The sequence below is a fragment of the Ailuropoda melanoleuca genome, chromosome 14, assembly GCF_002007445.2.
Source record: "Ailuropoda melanoleuca isolate Jingjing chromosome 14, ASM200744v2, whole genome shotgun sequence".
In the NCBI taxonomy this organism is placed as follows: domain Eukaryota; kingdom Metazoa; phylum Chordata; class Mammalia; order Carnivora; family Ursidae; genus Ailuropoda; species Ailuropoda melanoleuca.
This window is the reverse complement of record NC_048231.1, coordinates 46,841,364-46,855,465: the sequence shown is the minus strand read 5'-3', so window position 1 is coordinate 46,855,465 and position 14,102 is coordinate 46,841,364. Positions and strand designations below refer to the sequence as shown.

The window sequence follows — 14,102 nt, the reverse complement described above, 5'->3', positions numbered from 1 at the left end:
ATTTCTGCTCTCAATCCTTACAACCCTATGAAGTTGACATTAGCATGCTTATTTTACTGACACTCAGGGAACCAAGTCATTACCATACACGCACTAGAGATGCACAAGGGGAGATTCAAACTAGGTTCGTAGGACTTGAGAGACTATGTATTTCCCACACTACACTGTCTCTGATATGTCCAAATTGGTTCCTTTACCATTCCTTCCACACACCCTGAATTCTTACTGGCATCACCTTTCACACTGTTCTTTGCATCAAGGATGACTTCCGTCTTCACCTCTGTCACACAAACCTCACTTCAATGAAGATCCAGACTATGACTTACCTGCTCTAAACAGCCTCTCTGAAGGAACCCTCACCGCAAAGGTCCATTTTTTACATTTAAATCCTTCAACAACTTTATATACAATTTTCATTCAACAAATAAATTTTAGGAGCCAGGCAACAACAATGATATAAAAATAAGACATAATTTATTTAAAGCTTTTTAAAAAGAAAAAATTCTAGACGTGCCTGGGTGGCTCAGTTGGTTGGGTGATCAACTTGATCTTGGCTCAGGTCTTCATGAGTTCAAGCCCTTCACTGGGCTTAAATTGTTTTTAATTAAAAATTACTTTAAAAAAGAAAAAAAAGAGAAAAAATTCTATTAAGTAGTAATTTCTAGTACCATCTTTATTGGACTATGTGTTGTGGGAAGAAAGCTGACCAACTGATGCCTGAGGAGTCCGAGTGAGATCAGAAGGCTTCGTTACGAAGATGAAGGAGCACACACACAAAAAGAAGTAAAAGGGAATGGTATATCATGAAGGAGCAGCAAATTCAAAAAGCCTGAAGAGGTCCCAAAACAAGTTAAGGCCAGACTCTGAAGAGCCTTGTGTGCTGTACTCCAGGCACAGGCTACCTCTTTAAAGGACTGATACAAGCACGTCTGATTTCAAGACAGTAACTACCAGCACTATGGAGGACAGATTGGAACAAAAGGAAAGACAACTTAACACATTGATACACTAACAGTTTAATCAAGAGATGAGTACAGAACCAAATAGTGGCAGGAATGGAGACAGTTACAATGAAGCATGTCCCAGGGACACACCATCACCAACTTGCTAACCAAGCAGGTACTGTTCTAGAAACACCCAGAAGGCTCAATCTTTTTCAAACAATAGGTTGACTTATCTGTGACTTCAATCTATTTCAATCCATCAAGATTCTAATTTCCTAAACTTGATAGGACAATGTTAAGAGATTAAATCTCACTTCCACACATCTCCAAATTGAAAATCGATATTTAATCTATCCCTAAGAGTCTCTGCAATGGAAAGAACACCTGGGAAGTATCCTTTAAAAATGCATAAAATTCAATTCATCCATTAATGTACTTTGGAACATGGACATCTTTCCTCTTTAATAGTTAGTATAAAATAAGATATACTAAATTTCAATTTATCAGTAAACACCTCACGATTTTCCCTGAAACTCAGAATCCCTCCTTTAAGAAAAGACAGAGCCTAAAACATGGAGGGTGGAGGGAGCTGTAAGTTTTCCTTACATCCAAAAGTCCATGGGACACCACAGAAACAAAGGAGACCAAATATTTATTAAATTCTTTCTACATTCAAGGACTGTTCTAGACACTAAGGACCCATCCATACCCTTGTGGAGCTTACCTTCTCAGAAAGGAAGATAGCAATAAGCGAAAAAACTAAGTAAATTATATTTTATACAGTAACAAATGCTATGGGGGGGGTAGCAGGGTGAAAGGGAATAGTCGTGCTAGGGAGTGGGGCAGACTGCAATTCTAAATAGGGTGGGCAGGGTGGGCCTCACTGAGACAGTGACATTTAAGCAAAGACGTGGAGGAGAGCAATCATATGACTATTTTGGTTAAGAGTGTTCCAAGCATGGAGTAAATACCTTAAGGTGGGTGGCTATGTGCCTAAAATGTCCGAGGGACACAAGTAATGGAGCTTGAGCCCAGTGAACAAAGGGAAGAGAAGCAGCCTGCAATTCAGGTTCAGAGATCAAGAAAATCTGTACTGATTCATTCATTCGTCTCACCTTGTAAATTCATCTCAGAGAAAGAGTTTGTACTTCCATCTTCTTAGAGTTTACCTGGAAGAGTGTCCTAAACAATTTAGCTTGGCAAGTGTTCAACACTGTTTATATAATAAATTCCAGAAATTTTTCATATTCAAATTATTAAACTATGGTACAATTTTGTTAGAACGACAAATCACTATTAAACCATTCTGAAACCAACACAGGAGATGAGATTATGTTAACTGATTTGAAGAGTGACCTAATTCACAAAAAAGAAAAAGCTCAGACACCTCCAAAACTTTTCAGTATAGATATCTGGAACTGCAGCACAGATGAAAGAAAACAGGTGAGGGAATGCTAAGGGGCCTAAAGATGTGGATTCCGATGACTGTCCTGGCTCTACCGATTTTTTTTTTAAGATTTTATTTATTTATTTGACAGAAAGAGAGACAGCCAGTGAGAGAGGGAACACAAGCGGGGGGAGTGGGAGAGGAAGAAGCAGGCTCCCAGCGGAGGAGCCTGATGTGGGGCTTGATCCCAGAACGCAGGGATCACGCCGAGCTGAAGGCAGAAGCTTAAGGACTGAGCCACCCAGGCGCCCCACCTGGCTCTACCAATCTATGTGACCACAGACACAGCTGTGATTTATACAGAAAGGAGTAACGTGCTACTTGAGAAACACTATTAGCATCCAAGTTAGTGAGACACTGATACCAAGAGGTCACGAAGTCTCAGTTCTCTTGTGAGATGAAATGGCTAGACTAGACCAACCCTTATCAATTATTTTTAATGAATGACCCTCACTTAATATCCTAAAACTATCTAACACAAAACTCTTTGAAAAGCCTTATTTCATCTGAAAAATTTATAGGAACTTAATAATTTTACTTCATTGTCCATCTGTATTTTAACATAAGCAACCACACCTTCCCTCCCCACATCCCGAGTATAATCAATGGTCCTGGAAGATGTGCCATGTTTCCCCAGGACACTAAGTTCCCTCCCTACACACTTCTGCTCCTCCCTCCAATCCCCAGTGTAAGTACCCTACAGCAGAGCTGCCCAAGTGATGAGCTGTGGGTGCAGCGGGGGCCCTCTGTTAGAAGGCTACCATTGTGGCAAGATTTTGATCTACTCAGTGCACAGGGCGGCAGCAGCAGGAGTGCCAACACCCTCAGCCATCTGCAGCCTTCTGTTAGAGTTAAGCTCTCTGTAGCCAGGGACCCTGTCATGTTCACCATGTATTCCCACTGCCTAGCACAGTACCCTTACAAGTACCCAATTCAAGGAGGCGTCAAATTCAGAAACCTGGAAAGATGCTGGTATAACCCAGACTGTACTCCAATTTCCTGTTTTACAGGCACCCATTTGTGTGGGTGCGCACAGTTCTATGCCATTTTATCACATGTGGAGATTGTGTAACCGCCACCACAATCAAGATACAGCCCTGTTCCATTACCACAAAGATCCTCTGTGCAACCCCTACAGAGTCGCACTCTCCCCCAGCCCTGTCCCTAACCCATTAATCTTCTCTCCATCTCTACAATTTTATCATTTCAAGAATGCTGTAAAAATGGAATCATACAATATGTAACCTTTGAGATTGGATTTTTTGACTCAGCATGAGTCCTCTGAGATCCACCCAACTTGTTGTGTGTTATCAATAGCTCATTTCTTTTTATTGCTGAGTAGTATGCCATGGTATGAACACACCAGTTTGCAAACCACTTACCAGCTGATGGACATTTGGGCTGTTTCCAATTTGGAACTGTTACAAATAAAGCTGCTACACACATTCATGAATGCATTTCTGTATGGACAGAAGGTTGCAATTCTCCAGGATAAATACCCAGATGTGCAATGGCTGGGTTATACAAGGTATGTTTAGCCTTTTAAGAAACTGCCAAACAATTTTCCAAAGTGGCCATACATTTTACGTTCTCACAAGCCTTATATAAGATCCAGTTTCTGTATTCTTGGAATATTGTAGCCTCATTATTTTAGCTGTTAAAGTGGGTATGTAGTGATTCCTCACCAATATGGTTTTAATTTTCATTTCCCTAATGGTTAATGATGTTTCTCTAATAGTTAATGATACTTCCCTAACAGTTACTGATGCTTTTCATATGCTTATGTGCTTATCTGCCATCTGTGTTCATAATCTTTTGCCCATTTGCTAATTGGACTTCTTTTGGTTTTATGCTTTGGCCTTTTACTGTTGAATTCTGAGAGTTCTGTATATTTCTAGGTATGAATTCTTTGTGGTTTATAATTTCTCCCAGTCTGTCCTCATCTTTTCATCCTCAACACCCTAAAAGGGTCTTTAGCAGAGCAAAAGCTTTTAGTTCTGGTTTACTCCAACTAACTGATTTTTTTTCTTTCATGGACTGTGCTTTTCGTGTCACATTAAGAACTCTTCACCTAGCCTTAGGTCCTGAATATTCTGTTTCTTCCAAAAGTTTTACACTTTATACTGAAGTCTATGATCCACTTTAATTTTTGTAGAAGGAAGTTTAGGTTGAGCATTTTTTCCCCCTGTGGATGTCCAATTGCTCCAGTAATGACTGTTGAAAAAAATCATCCTTCTGCCATTAAATTGCTTTGCACCTCTATAAAAAATCAGTTCACCATACCCGTGTGAGTCTACGTCTAGGCTTCCTGTTCTGTTTTACCAACCTCTAGTTCCGTTCCTCTGCCAATACTACATCATCTTGACACCATAGTTATACAGTAAGTCTTAAAATTGAGCAGAATGTTAGGTTGAGATGTCGTATTTCTTTAGCCTCCAATGTAGAACCATTTCTCAGTTTTCCCTTGGGAGGGTTTTTATAACCTTTTGAAGACTACAGAGTGTCAATCCATTTGAGTTGTCTGATATTCCCCACGAATGAGTTCAGGTTGAGCACTTTGGCAAGTTCAGCAGAGTGATGCTCTGTACTCACTGCATTCGACAGGGCAGTTCAGGATTTCAATGTGATGTGTCCCATTATTGGTCATGATTGGTTGTTTAAGGTTGGTGTCTGCCAAACTTCTCCTCTGCACATTTACTATTCCCCTCTTGTATTTAATAAGTATTATTATATAAGGGCACTTTAAGATTATGTAAATCTTTTGTTCTTCATCAAAGTTTCACCCACCAAGTTTACCATCTATTTCAACATTTACTACTTGCCATCCTACACTAAGGTAGATTCTTTCCTTTCTCCCCATTTATTAATTCACATTTCTTTATATCAGTGCAAACTCATTGATTCCTATTTTATTCAGCAGGTTATAATTATTATCTATTTAAAACGCTCAAATCACCCCCAGATTTGGCCCACGGGCTTCAAGATGGTTTCTGTGTCCTTCTGACATAGCCTCATCATTTCTTGATCATCCTTACCTTCTGGGACTACAGGACATTCCAGGCTACTCTTATACTTTCCCTGCCCCAGCCCCAGGGTCAGACGTTTCTTCAAGGAGCCCCTTTCCTCTTAGTGGAGAATGAAATTTGGATTTCAAAAGCCAGGTATGCCCAACGCTAAAAGGGTGTCATTGTTCCCAAGACTTCTCAGTGGTCAGGGCTAGGAAATATAAGCATGCACACACACACATCTACATTTCTACGGATCTGTATGTCCATATTCACTGAAAACCACGAGTTCATACACTAATACACTAATTCTAATCTAACATCACAGGGTTCACTCTACCTTTCCTCCACTCTTCAAACATGCCCCCCCACCTTCGAGTATGCCTTCTCCCTTATTTACAAGCCTTCCACATGCTGATCCCCAACCCCAAGGGCTTTTAGATTGAATTATTCAGAGGAGAGAGGGGAGCTTAATGATGTCTTTAACAGCTCCTTTACTATCCTACTATTAGAGATAACAGAAACTATATATAACTTTTTAAATATCAATAATGCCCTAACTGAAATATATAAGAAAATAAACGGAAAGTAGTTTATAATAAGATAATATCTATTTTAATATATATAAAGAGTTGAGCAGAAATAAACTGGAGGAAAAAAGCTCCTATAAATTTCCAAAATGTCTTCTAGGGGATGGTAATCACCCTTATTGAGTGTCACTCCTCTACAGAGTAAACTTAATAAATAAAATTATAAGGCAGTAAGATTGTGCCAGAATACAGAAATAAAATGCTATAGAAGCAAACTAGTAACTTCTAGTGGGTGCCTCTCAGAGGAATGATAGCTATGTCTTGAAAGATGAACAAAACTTTACTGGGAAACAGGTGGTCCAGTTTAAAAAAAAAAAAAAAAGGCTGCGCCTGTTAAGGAATCAACAGTGTAAGAGGAGAGAAAGGTGAATGGGGGAAGTGAGGGACAGATGAGGAATGAGGCAGTAAGTGAAGCATATAAGACATATTTCAAAATTATCTAACCAACCCTCTATAATTTAAAAAGCTGGTGACCTGAATTCATCAACTGTGTTATTCATTCGTGACCTGTAGTTCTATTGTTCAAGCTTAACAGAGGACAATGAATTCCTTTTGCCATATGCAGTTCAAGTACCTGAAGTCAGATACCAGGTTGTTCAGTTAAAAGTTTTCTTTCCCCATCTAATCAATTCTAGCTTCTTCACTAAGAATTCTTATTCCTTGGATCCACTCCAGTGCATCAGTGACCTGCAGAAATAAATTATTAAAAGTCCAAAATAGGGGAACCCAGGTTGTTCAGTCTGTTAAGAGTCTGCCTTTGGCTCAGGTCATGATTTCAGGGTCCTGGGATGGAGCCCTGCATCTGGCTCTCCTCTCAGGCATGAGTCTGCTTCTCCCTCGCCCTCTGTGATCTCTCTCACTTTCACTCTCTCTCAAATAAATACAAGCTTTAAAAAAAAAAGGTATAAAATAGTTTTGATTTAGACTTAATTAAAACTGAAGATTAAAAACAACAACAAAAAAATCAAAATTAAAGACAGAACCAAAGGTCAAAGTCCTAACAAAACTGAAAAAACCTCTAGGTAAAAAAGTTGACAACAGAATGGATTTGAGAACGTGAAGTGCACTTGGTCTTTATTTTTAAACTTTAGATGGAATAAGGAAGAATGTTAGCAAATATTTACATAAGAGTTACCATAAAATTTAAGTTCTATCTATACTTGTTCGGATTACTATTATACAACAACTTTTATCTAAATCTGCTTACTAAGAAAGATGACAAGCAGATTCCTGTCATGTATAAAGGTCTGTTTTAATAATTCAGAGATCTGTTGTCTTATAATTCTGAGACTACCAAAATGTTTCTTCACAATTCTTTGACTTGTCTGCATATTTTCTGGATTATAAAGAAAACAGTATCATCTGTAATTGTGATGGTTTTAAAACATGTCCACTATTCTTTGATAATTCTTCCATCTAATGGTAGAGCATCCGTCCTCTCCTCTAGAACCTGGATGGCCACTAATGGAAAGAATGTGATGGAAATGATGGGACTTCTAAGTCTAGGTGGTACAAAGCAATGCAGTTTCCAGCCAGCTCTCTCAGAATGCTCACTCCTGAAACCCAGCTACTGTTTGCAAGGAAGCCCAGGTCAAACGGTCATGCCCCATGTAGGTGTTCCAGCTGACAGCCCACAACTAAGTAAGGAAGGCCTCAAGGTGACTCTAGCCCCACCTACCATCTGAACTACAACTGCATGAAAGACCCTGAGTAAGAATCTCCTGAGTCCAATTAGCCCCCAGATTTGCATAGATGATAAATGACTGCTATTGCTTTAAGTCACTGTTTTGGGGTGGTTTGTTATATAGCACCAGATAAAATAGCAGCTTTTTTTTTTTTTTTTTTTTTTTTTTTTACTAATCTGTATGACTTTTATTTCTTTTTTTTTTTTCTGTAGAGGCTAGGCCCTAAAGCATGAGGTTAAGTAGAAGCGGTAATAGTGGGCATCCTTGTCTTGTTCTTTCATTTTTGTTTAGAAAAAAAAAAAAGTTTCTCACATGTTATCATTCAGACTTATGTTACTGTAGGCGTCTCTTAGATAGCTTATATTAGGTTACAGAAGTTCCCCTCTCTTTCCAGTTTGCAATGTGTTTTGTTTTTAATCATGAGCAAGCACTGACTTTTCTTTTTTTATTTTTTTTTTATTTTTATTTTTATTTTTTTTTTTTAAAGATTTTATTTCTTTATTCGACAGAGATAGAGACAGCCAGCGAGAGAGGGAACACAAGCAGGGGGAGTGGGAGAGGAAGAAGCAGGCTCACAGTGGAGGAGCCCGATGTGGGGCTCGATCCCGTAACGCCTGGATCACGCCCTGAGCCGAAGGCAGACGCTTTAACCGCTATGCCACCCAGGCGCCCCTGACTTTTCTTTTTTTAAAGTATTTATTTATATATTTGACAGAGACAGCCAGCGAGGGAGGGAACACAAGAGGAGTGGGAGAGGAAGAAGCAGGCTCCCAGCAGAGGAGCCTGATGTGAGGCTCGATCCCAGAACGCTGGGATCACGCTCTGAGCCGAAGGCAGGCGCTTAATGACTGCACCACCCAGGCGCCCCCACAAGCACTGACTTTAAATAATCTTTCTGCATCTACTGAAATATTCATATGACTTTTTCTCCTTTACCTCGTTGTTGTGGTGAACCAACATTTTTAAGATTTTTTTTAATGTTAAAAAAAAAGAGATTTTATGTTAAGCCACCCTTATATTCCTAAAATAAACTTCCAGACTGCTGTATTCAGTCTGCTAATCTTTACTATCTATATTCATGAGGGAGATATGCCTGTAACTTTTATTCTTATTAAACTTTTCAGGTTTGGTTGTCAAAGTTCTATAACAAGCTCACAGAAAGAACTGGGGCCTATTCTTAGCACATTAATTTGTATTCTGTTTTAAAACATTTAAGACAACACATTTTTTCCTTTTTTTTTTTTTTAAAGATTTACTTATTTATTTTACAAAGAAAGTGTGCGAGCGAGTGAGTTGGGGGGGGAGAGGTAAAGGGAGAGAGAATCCTGAAGCAGACTCCCCACTGAGTGCAGAGCCTGACCTGGGGCTCAATCCCAAGACCCTGAGATCTTGACTTGAGCAGAAATCAAGAGCCAGACATTAACCAACTGATCCACCCAGGTACCCCAAGTTAACATATTTTCTTTGCACTGTTTTTGCTGCTTTATGAAAGTTCTGGTAAGTAGTATTTTACACAGTCACTTTTAAGCATTTTAAAATGTCCTTTATGATTTCTTCTTGACCCATTAATTACTTAGAAATCTTTAAATCTCCAAATTTATGTGACTTTTTATCTTTTTATTAATAATCTATAATTGAATTGCATTCTGGTCAAATAACACGGCCTGTAAGACAGCAATTCTTAAATTGTTAAGATTTACTTCACAGCCAAGTCGATGGCCCATTTTTAATAGATATTCCAAAGTCCTAGAAGAAAATGTATTCTCCAATTTTTGGACATAAGGTTCTATATATTTTTCTTATTAAATTAAGCTTGTGTGGTTAAATCTTCTATTTTTTTTTACTAATATTCTGCTTTGTTAAAAGGCCAAGAACATGGACTTGTCTATTTCTTCCTATAATTCTGCTCAGTTTTGTTTAATATATCTTGAGGCTATTTTATTCTTACACAAATTAATTCATTATACAAATCTCAGAGCTAATACTGGCATTTGCATTCAGAGTAGCTATGCCATTTGGGCAGGCAAAGGAGGTCTCGACGTTTTCTTTACTTTCTCCCCACCTACTAACTTTTTATTTTATTGTTTTTAAAAATTTAGTTTATTTATTTATTTCAGAGAGAAAACCTCAAACAGACTCCCCACTGAGCAGGGAACCAGCCCAACATGGGGCTCAATCTCACCGACCCTGAGATCAGGATCCTGAGATCAGGATCTGAGCCAAAATCAGGAGTCGGACGCTTAACCGACTGAACCACCCAGGAGCCCCACACCGGCAAACTTTTTATAAAGTATGTTTATTGAAAATCTTATTTCATAGCACCAATCTTATTTTGTATCTAACCTGCCATACTACCAGAATCAAAAGTCTCTGTGTTACTTTCCTTTAAAAACTGACAGTTTCACGTGGATGAACCTTGAGGATATTATGTTACGTGAAATAAGCCAGTCATAAAAAGACAAATATTGGATGATTCTACTTGTACAAAGTATCTAAAGAAATCAAACTGATAAACAGAAAGTAGAATGGTGGTTGCCAGGGGCTGGAGGGAGGGGAAATGGATGTTGTTGTTCAATGGGTACAGAGTTTTAGTCACACGAGATGAAAAGATCAGTCGTACATTAACATGCATATAGTTAACAATACTACAGTGTACACCTAAAAATTGTTAAGAGGGTAAATTTATGTTATGTGCTTTTTTACCACAATTTAAAAAAACTGTTTCAGAGTCAGTGAAAACAAATAACAGTTTATTAAAGACTTGCTGGCACTTCCTTATAGACCAAACATAGGATTTATAGAATTTCTACCTGTAAAGCAAAAAGTAAGGAAAATTTCAAAATTTAGCACTAGTCTCTAGTAGTATAAGCATAATTCTCAGAGATTATTAAACTCTTTTACTCTCTCTTTTTTTTTTTAAAGATTTTATTTATTTATTTGACAGAGATAGAGACAGCCAGCGAGAGAGGGAACACAAGTAGGGGGAGTGGGAGAGGAAGAAGCAGGCTCATAGCAGAGGAGCCTGATGTGGGACTCGATCCCATCACACCGGGATCACGCCCTGAGCCGAAGGCAGACACTTAACTGCTGTGCCACCCAGGCGCCCCTCTTTTACTCTCTTCTCAACCAACCAAGTTCTTGCCTGTCTCTTTCACAACTGTCTCACAGTTAACTGAGACAACTGAGGCATCTTTCGGTCATAGCAATTGTAAGAAGATTGTGGACTTCTTCAAATGCTTTCTATTTCAAAATATCCCTGTTTATGTTTTTCATATTCATACCTTCAAATGTAGTTTCGATATGTCAATCTTAGGACCGGGGTCAGACTGGATATGTGAGAATCATGTAAGGAGATTGTTTAAAAACACAGATTCCCAGACATACTGATTCAAAATCTAGAAAAAACCTGGGACTCATAAAGTAATTTATGTTCAGTTCCCCTTTACCTAGCTGGTTACCACGTATTCTCTTAAAAGCTATCACTAACTCCTTAGGCACAGCTCCACCAATATACACGGTCCTATCTCATGATACATAAAACAGCACGACAGGTTTGTAGCTCCCTCATTATAATGTGAATTATCAGAGGGCAGGGTACATATATTCGTGGTATTCTCAGTGCACAGAACAGTGTAAGTCAGCTGTGTAGCTGGTTTTCAATACATGTTTTCTGAACCAAGCCAACAACTGTAAAGTATTATGTATGGAAATACATTTTTAAATTTTATAATGACTATCAATAAGTAAAGGTATATCTGCATAATCCAGGGAGCTTTTTAAAAAATACACATTCCTGGGTCTATCAATATTTAATGAGAGTGGTCACCTCCATGACCTCCTCCAATGTGTGAGAACAACACCCAAGGGGAAGTCGTGGTGAAGATATTTGGAAGAAGAGGATTTTGACTAATGTGAGTTAGAAAGAGGAAGAGGTTTCAAAAAGGGAATGATATATTCAAAGACACTGAGTTATTAGTAACTGGTCACACTGGGGGGTGTCTTGCTGCCTCAGTTGGTGGAGGATCTGATGCTTGATTTCCAGGTTGTGAGTTCAATTAAGCCCCATACTGGGTGTAGAGATTACTTAAAAATAAAATCTAAAATAAATAAATAAATAAATAAATAAATAAAAATCTTAGAAACTGGTCACACTGGGAGAACTCTAAGTGATTCACGTTTACCAAAATCAATAATTTGTAAGCAGAGCACCTGGGTGGCTCAGTCAGTTAAGCATCTGCCTTCAGCTCAGGTCATGATTCCAGGATCCTGGGATCAAGTCCGATATCAGGCTCTTTACTCAAGTGGGGAGCCTGCTTCTCCCTCCGCCGGCTGCTTCCTCTGTTTGTGCTTGCTCTCTCTCTCTCCGATAAAAAAATAAATAAAATATTTAATAGTAATAATAATAATAATTTGTGAGAAAATGGCTAGAAAAAATTGGGAGGTATGTGAAAGGTCAGTCTCCAAACGGTCTTGGATGATAATGCTACAAAACTAATTTCTCATAAAACTTGTGGCATGTTACTGGAGAGGAGAATGGAAAACAGATGCGCATTTTACAAAAATTACCCTGGGTACCGCATGGAGAATGGACTAAATGGGAACAGAATAGAGACAAGGAGACAAGTTAAGAGGCCATTGTAATAATCCAGAAGAGCAAGAGTGAGGGCCTAAACCAAGCCAGTACAAACCGTGAAGAAGAGATTTAAAACGCATTGTGGGGGCACCTGGGTGGCTCAGTTGGTTGAGAAGTTGACTCTTGATTTTGGCTCAGGTTATGATCTCAGGGTTTTGAGATCGAGCCCTGCATGTGAAGCCTGCTTGGGATTCTCTCTCTCTCTCTCTCCCTCTGCTCCCCCTCCCACCAGTGCACATGCATGCTCTTTCTCAAACAACTTTAATTTAATTTAAAAAATAAAACACATTGTGGAAATGGAATTATAATTACTTAGTTATCAGGTAGATACGGGAGCTGAATGAGAGAGGAGTCTGAGTTTCTAGCCGCAGTAAATGTGTCAACAGTAGTACCATTTATGAATATGGGGAATAAAGCAGAAACAGCAGGTCTCAGGGTTGGGACTGATGGACTGTGTGGGAAGGAATGCTAGATCAGTATCCAGACATACCGAGTCTGAGGCAGCCACAGGACATCCACAAAGAGACAAGTGCCTTGCATAAGTGGGTCTATAGCTAAGAGAGACCTAAGCTACAGATGAGATTTAGGATGACAAGCACATGGTAACCAAACACACCAAACCCACAGAAGATGACAGCATTCACAGAAGTGTTAAGAGTGAGGAGGGGGAGACAGAACCCTTAAGAAGATAGTCGACTGAGGAAGAGAAGCTCTGAAAATGCCTGACTAACCAGAGAAATAATAGCAAAATAGGAAAAAAATGGCTTTAGGGAAGGAAGGCAGAGTCAACAGTGTCAAAAGTCAGAGGGATAAGAAAAGAAACCAATGGAAAGTCCCTCATTGCATTTGAAAACTAGAAAGCTTGAAAACAGTACTTCAGAATAAAAGTTTCAGTGGGGAGTTTGGGGCAGAACCATGGACTGAAAAATGCACAGGTGATGAGGATGGAGAGACAAATAATATGGTGTCTTTTTTTTTAAGACTCCGTGCAAACACGTGCACATGCTCGCGTCCACACGGGTAACAGAGTAAGTGGAGCTGAAGCGGGATACGGTGGTTGAGATGAGAAGAGACTGAAGCGCATTTGCATAGTAAGGGAAAGGGGTTATTAGAAAGAGGCTGAAGACAGGAGTAAGAATGGTGGTGACAGAGAATGAGGCCCTTGAGGAGGAATGAGGCGTCAGGATACAAACCTAGGACAGGAGGGGGAAGGCTTTTTTTCCTGGGACTTCAGGAAAACATGAGTGCAGAGAGAAATAAGTTTCCGGGTGGCAGAACATGAAGTTGATGAGTTATTTCCGGATTTTTAAAATGTTTGTCTGCAGAACTGAAGGCAGATCACATTCTGCCCAGTGGTGGGCGTGGGGGTGGGTTAAGAACCGGTTTCCTCTGGGACAAGCCAGAGCAGAGGACCAGTGGGAGTGACAAGGGCACAGAGGAGGATATCAGGGCACCCAGGCAGTAACCGGGAGCCCATCCAAGGCACACACATGAGCCCAAAGTTTAAAGAAGCTGAACGACTATCTGACGCTACGTTTCTCAGGGTAGATAGAATTAAAGAGCCACAGAGATTACCTTCGTCACATATTAGAACAGCAAGAAAGTCATTAAGTAATAAGTAGGGTGGGGAAGGAAGTAATGTACTATAATAAATGAAAAAATCAATAAACTAAAGATCCTGATGCATTCAAAGGGCTGGGAAGACAGAAAGTAGCCAAGTAGCCCTCAGGGTAGCCACCTTTAAGATTTCGGGTTGAGAGCTGAAGAGGTCCAGAACTGTAAGGCTACGGCATCACAT

General features: G+C 39.4%; 1 protein-coding gene across 6 annotated transcripts in view; it reads right to left on the bottom strand.

Moving 5' to 3' along the window:
* PTPN2 (protein tyrosine phosphatase non-receptor type 2) overlaps nucleotides 1–14,102 on the bottom strand; it is an 84,418-nt gene that overhangs the window by 42,903 nt on the left and 27,413 nt on the right. Inside the window, exon 1 of one of the 6 annotated variants that reach the window (XM_034643259.1) lies at nucleotides 2,060–2,087. The exons of the other annotated variants lie outside the window; for them this stretch is intronic. Within the exon in view, the coding sequence (XP_034499150.1) occupies nucleotides 2,060–2,072 (13 nt within the window). The 5' untranslated portion in view covers nucleotides 2,073–2,087. Of the gene's footprint in view, nucleotides 1–2,059; nucleotides 2,088–14,102 lie in introns of those variants that run through there. 6 annotated transcript variants of the gene reach the window in all.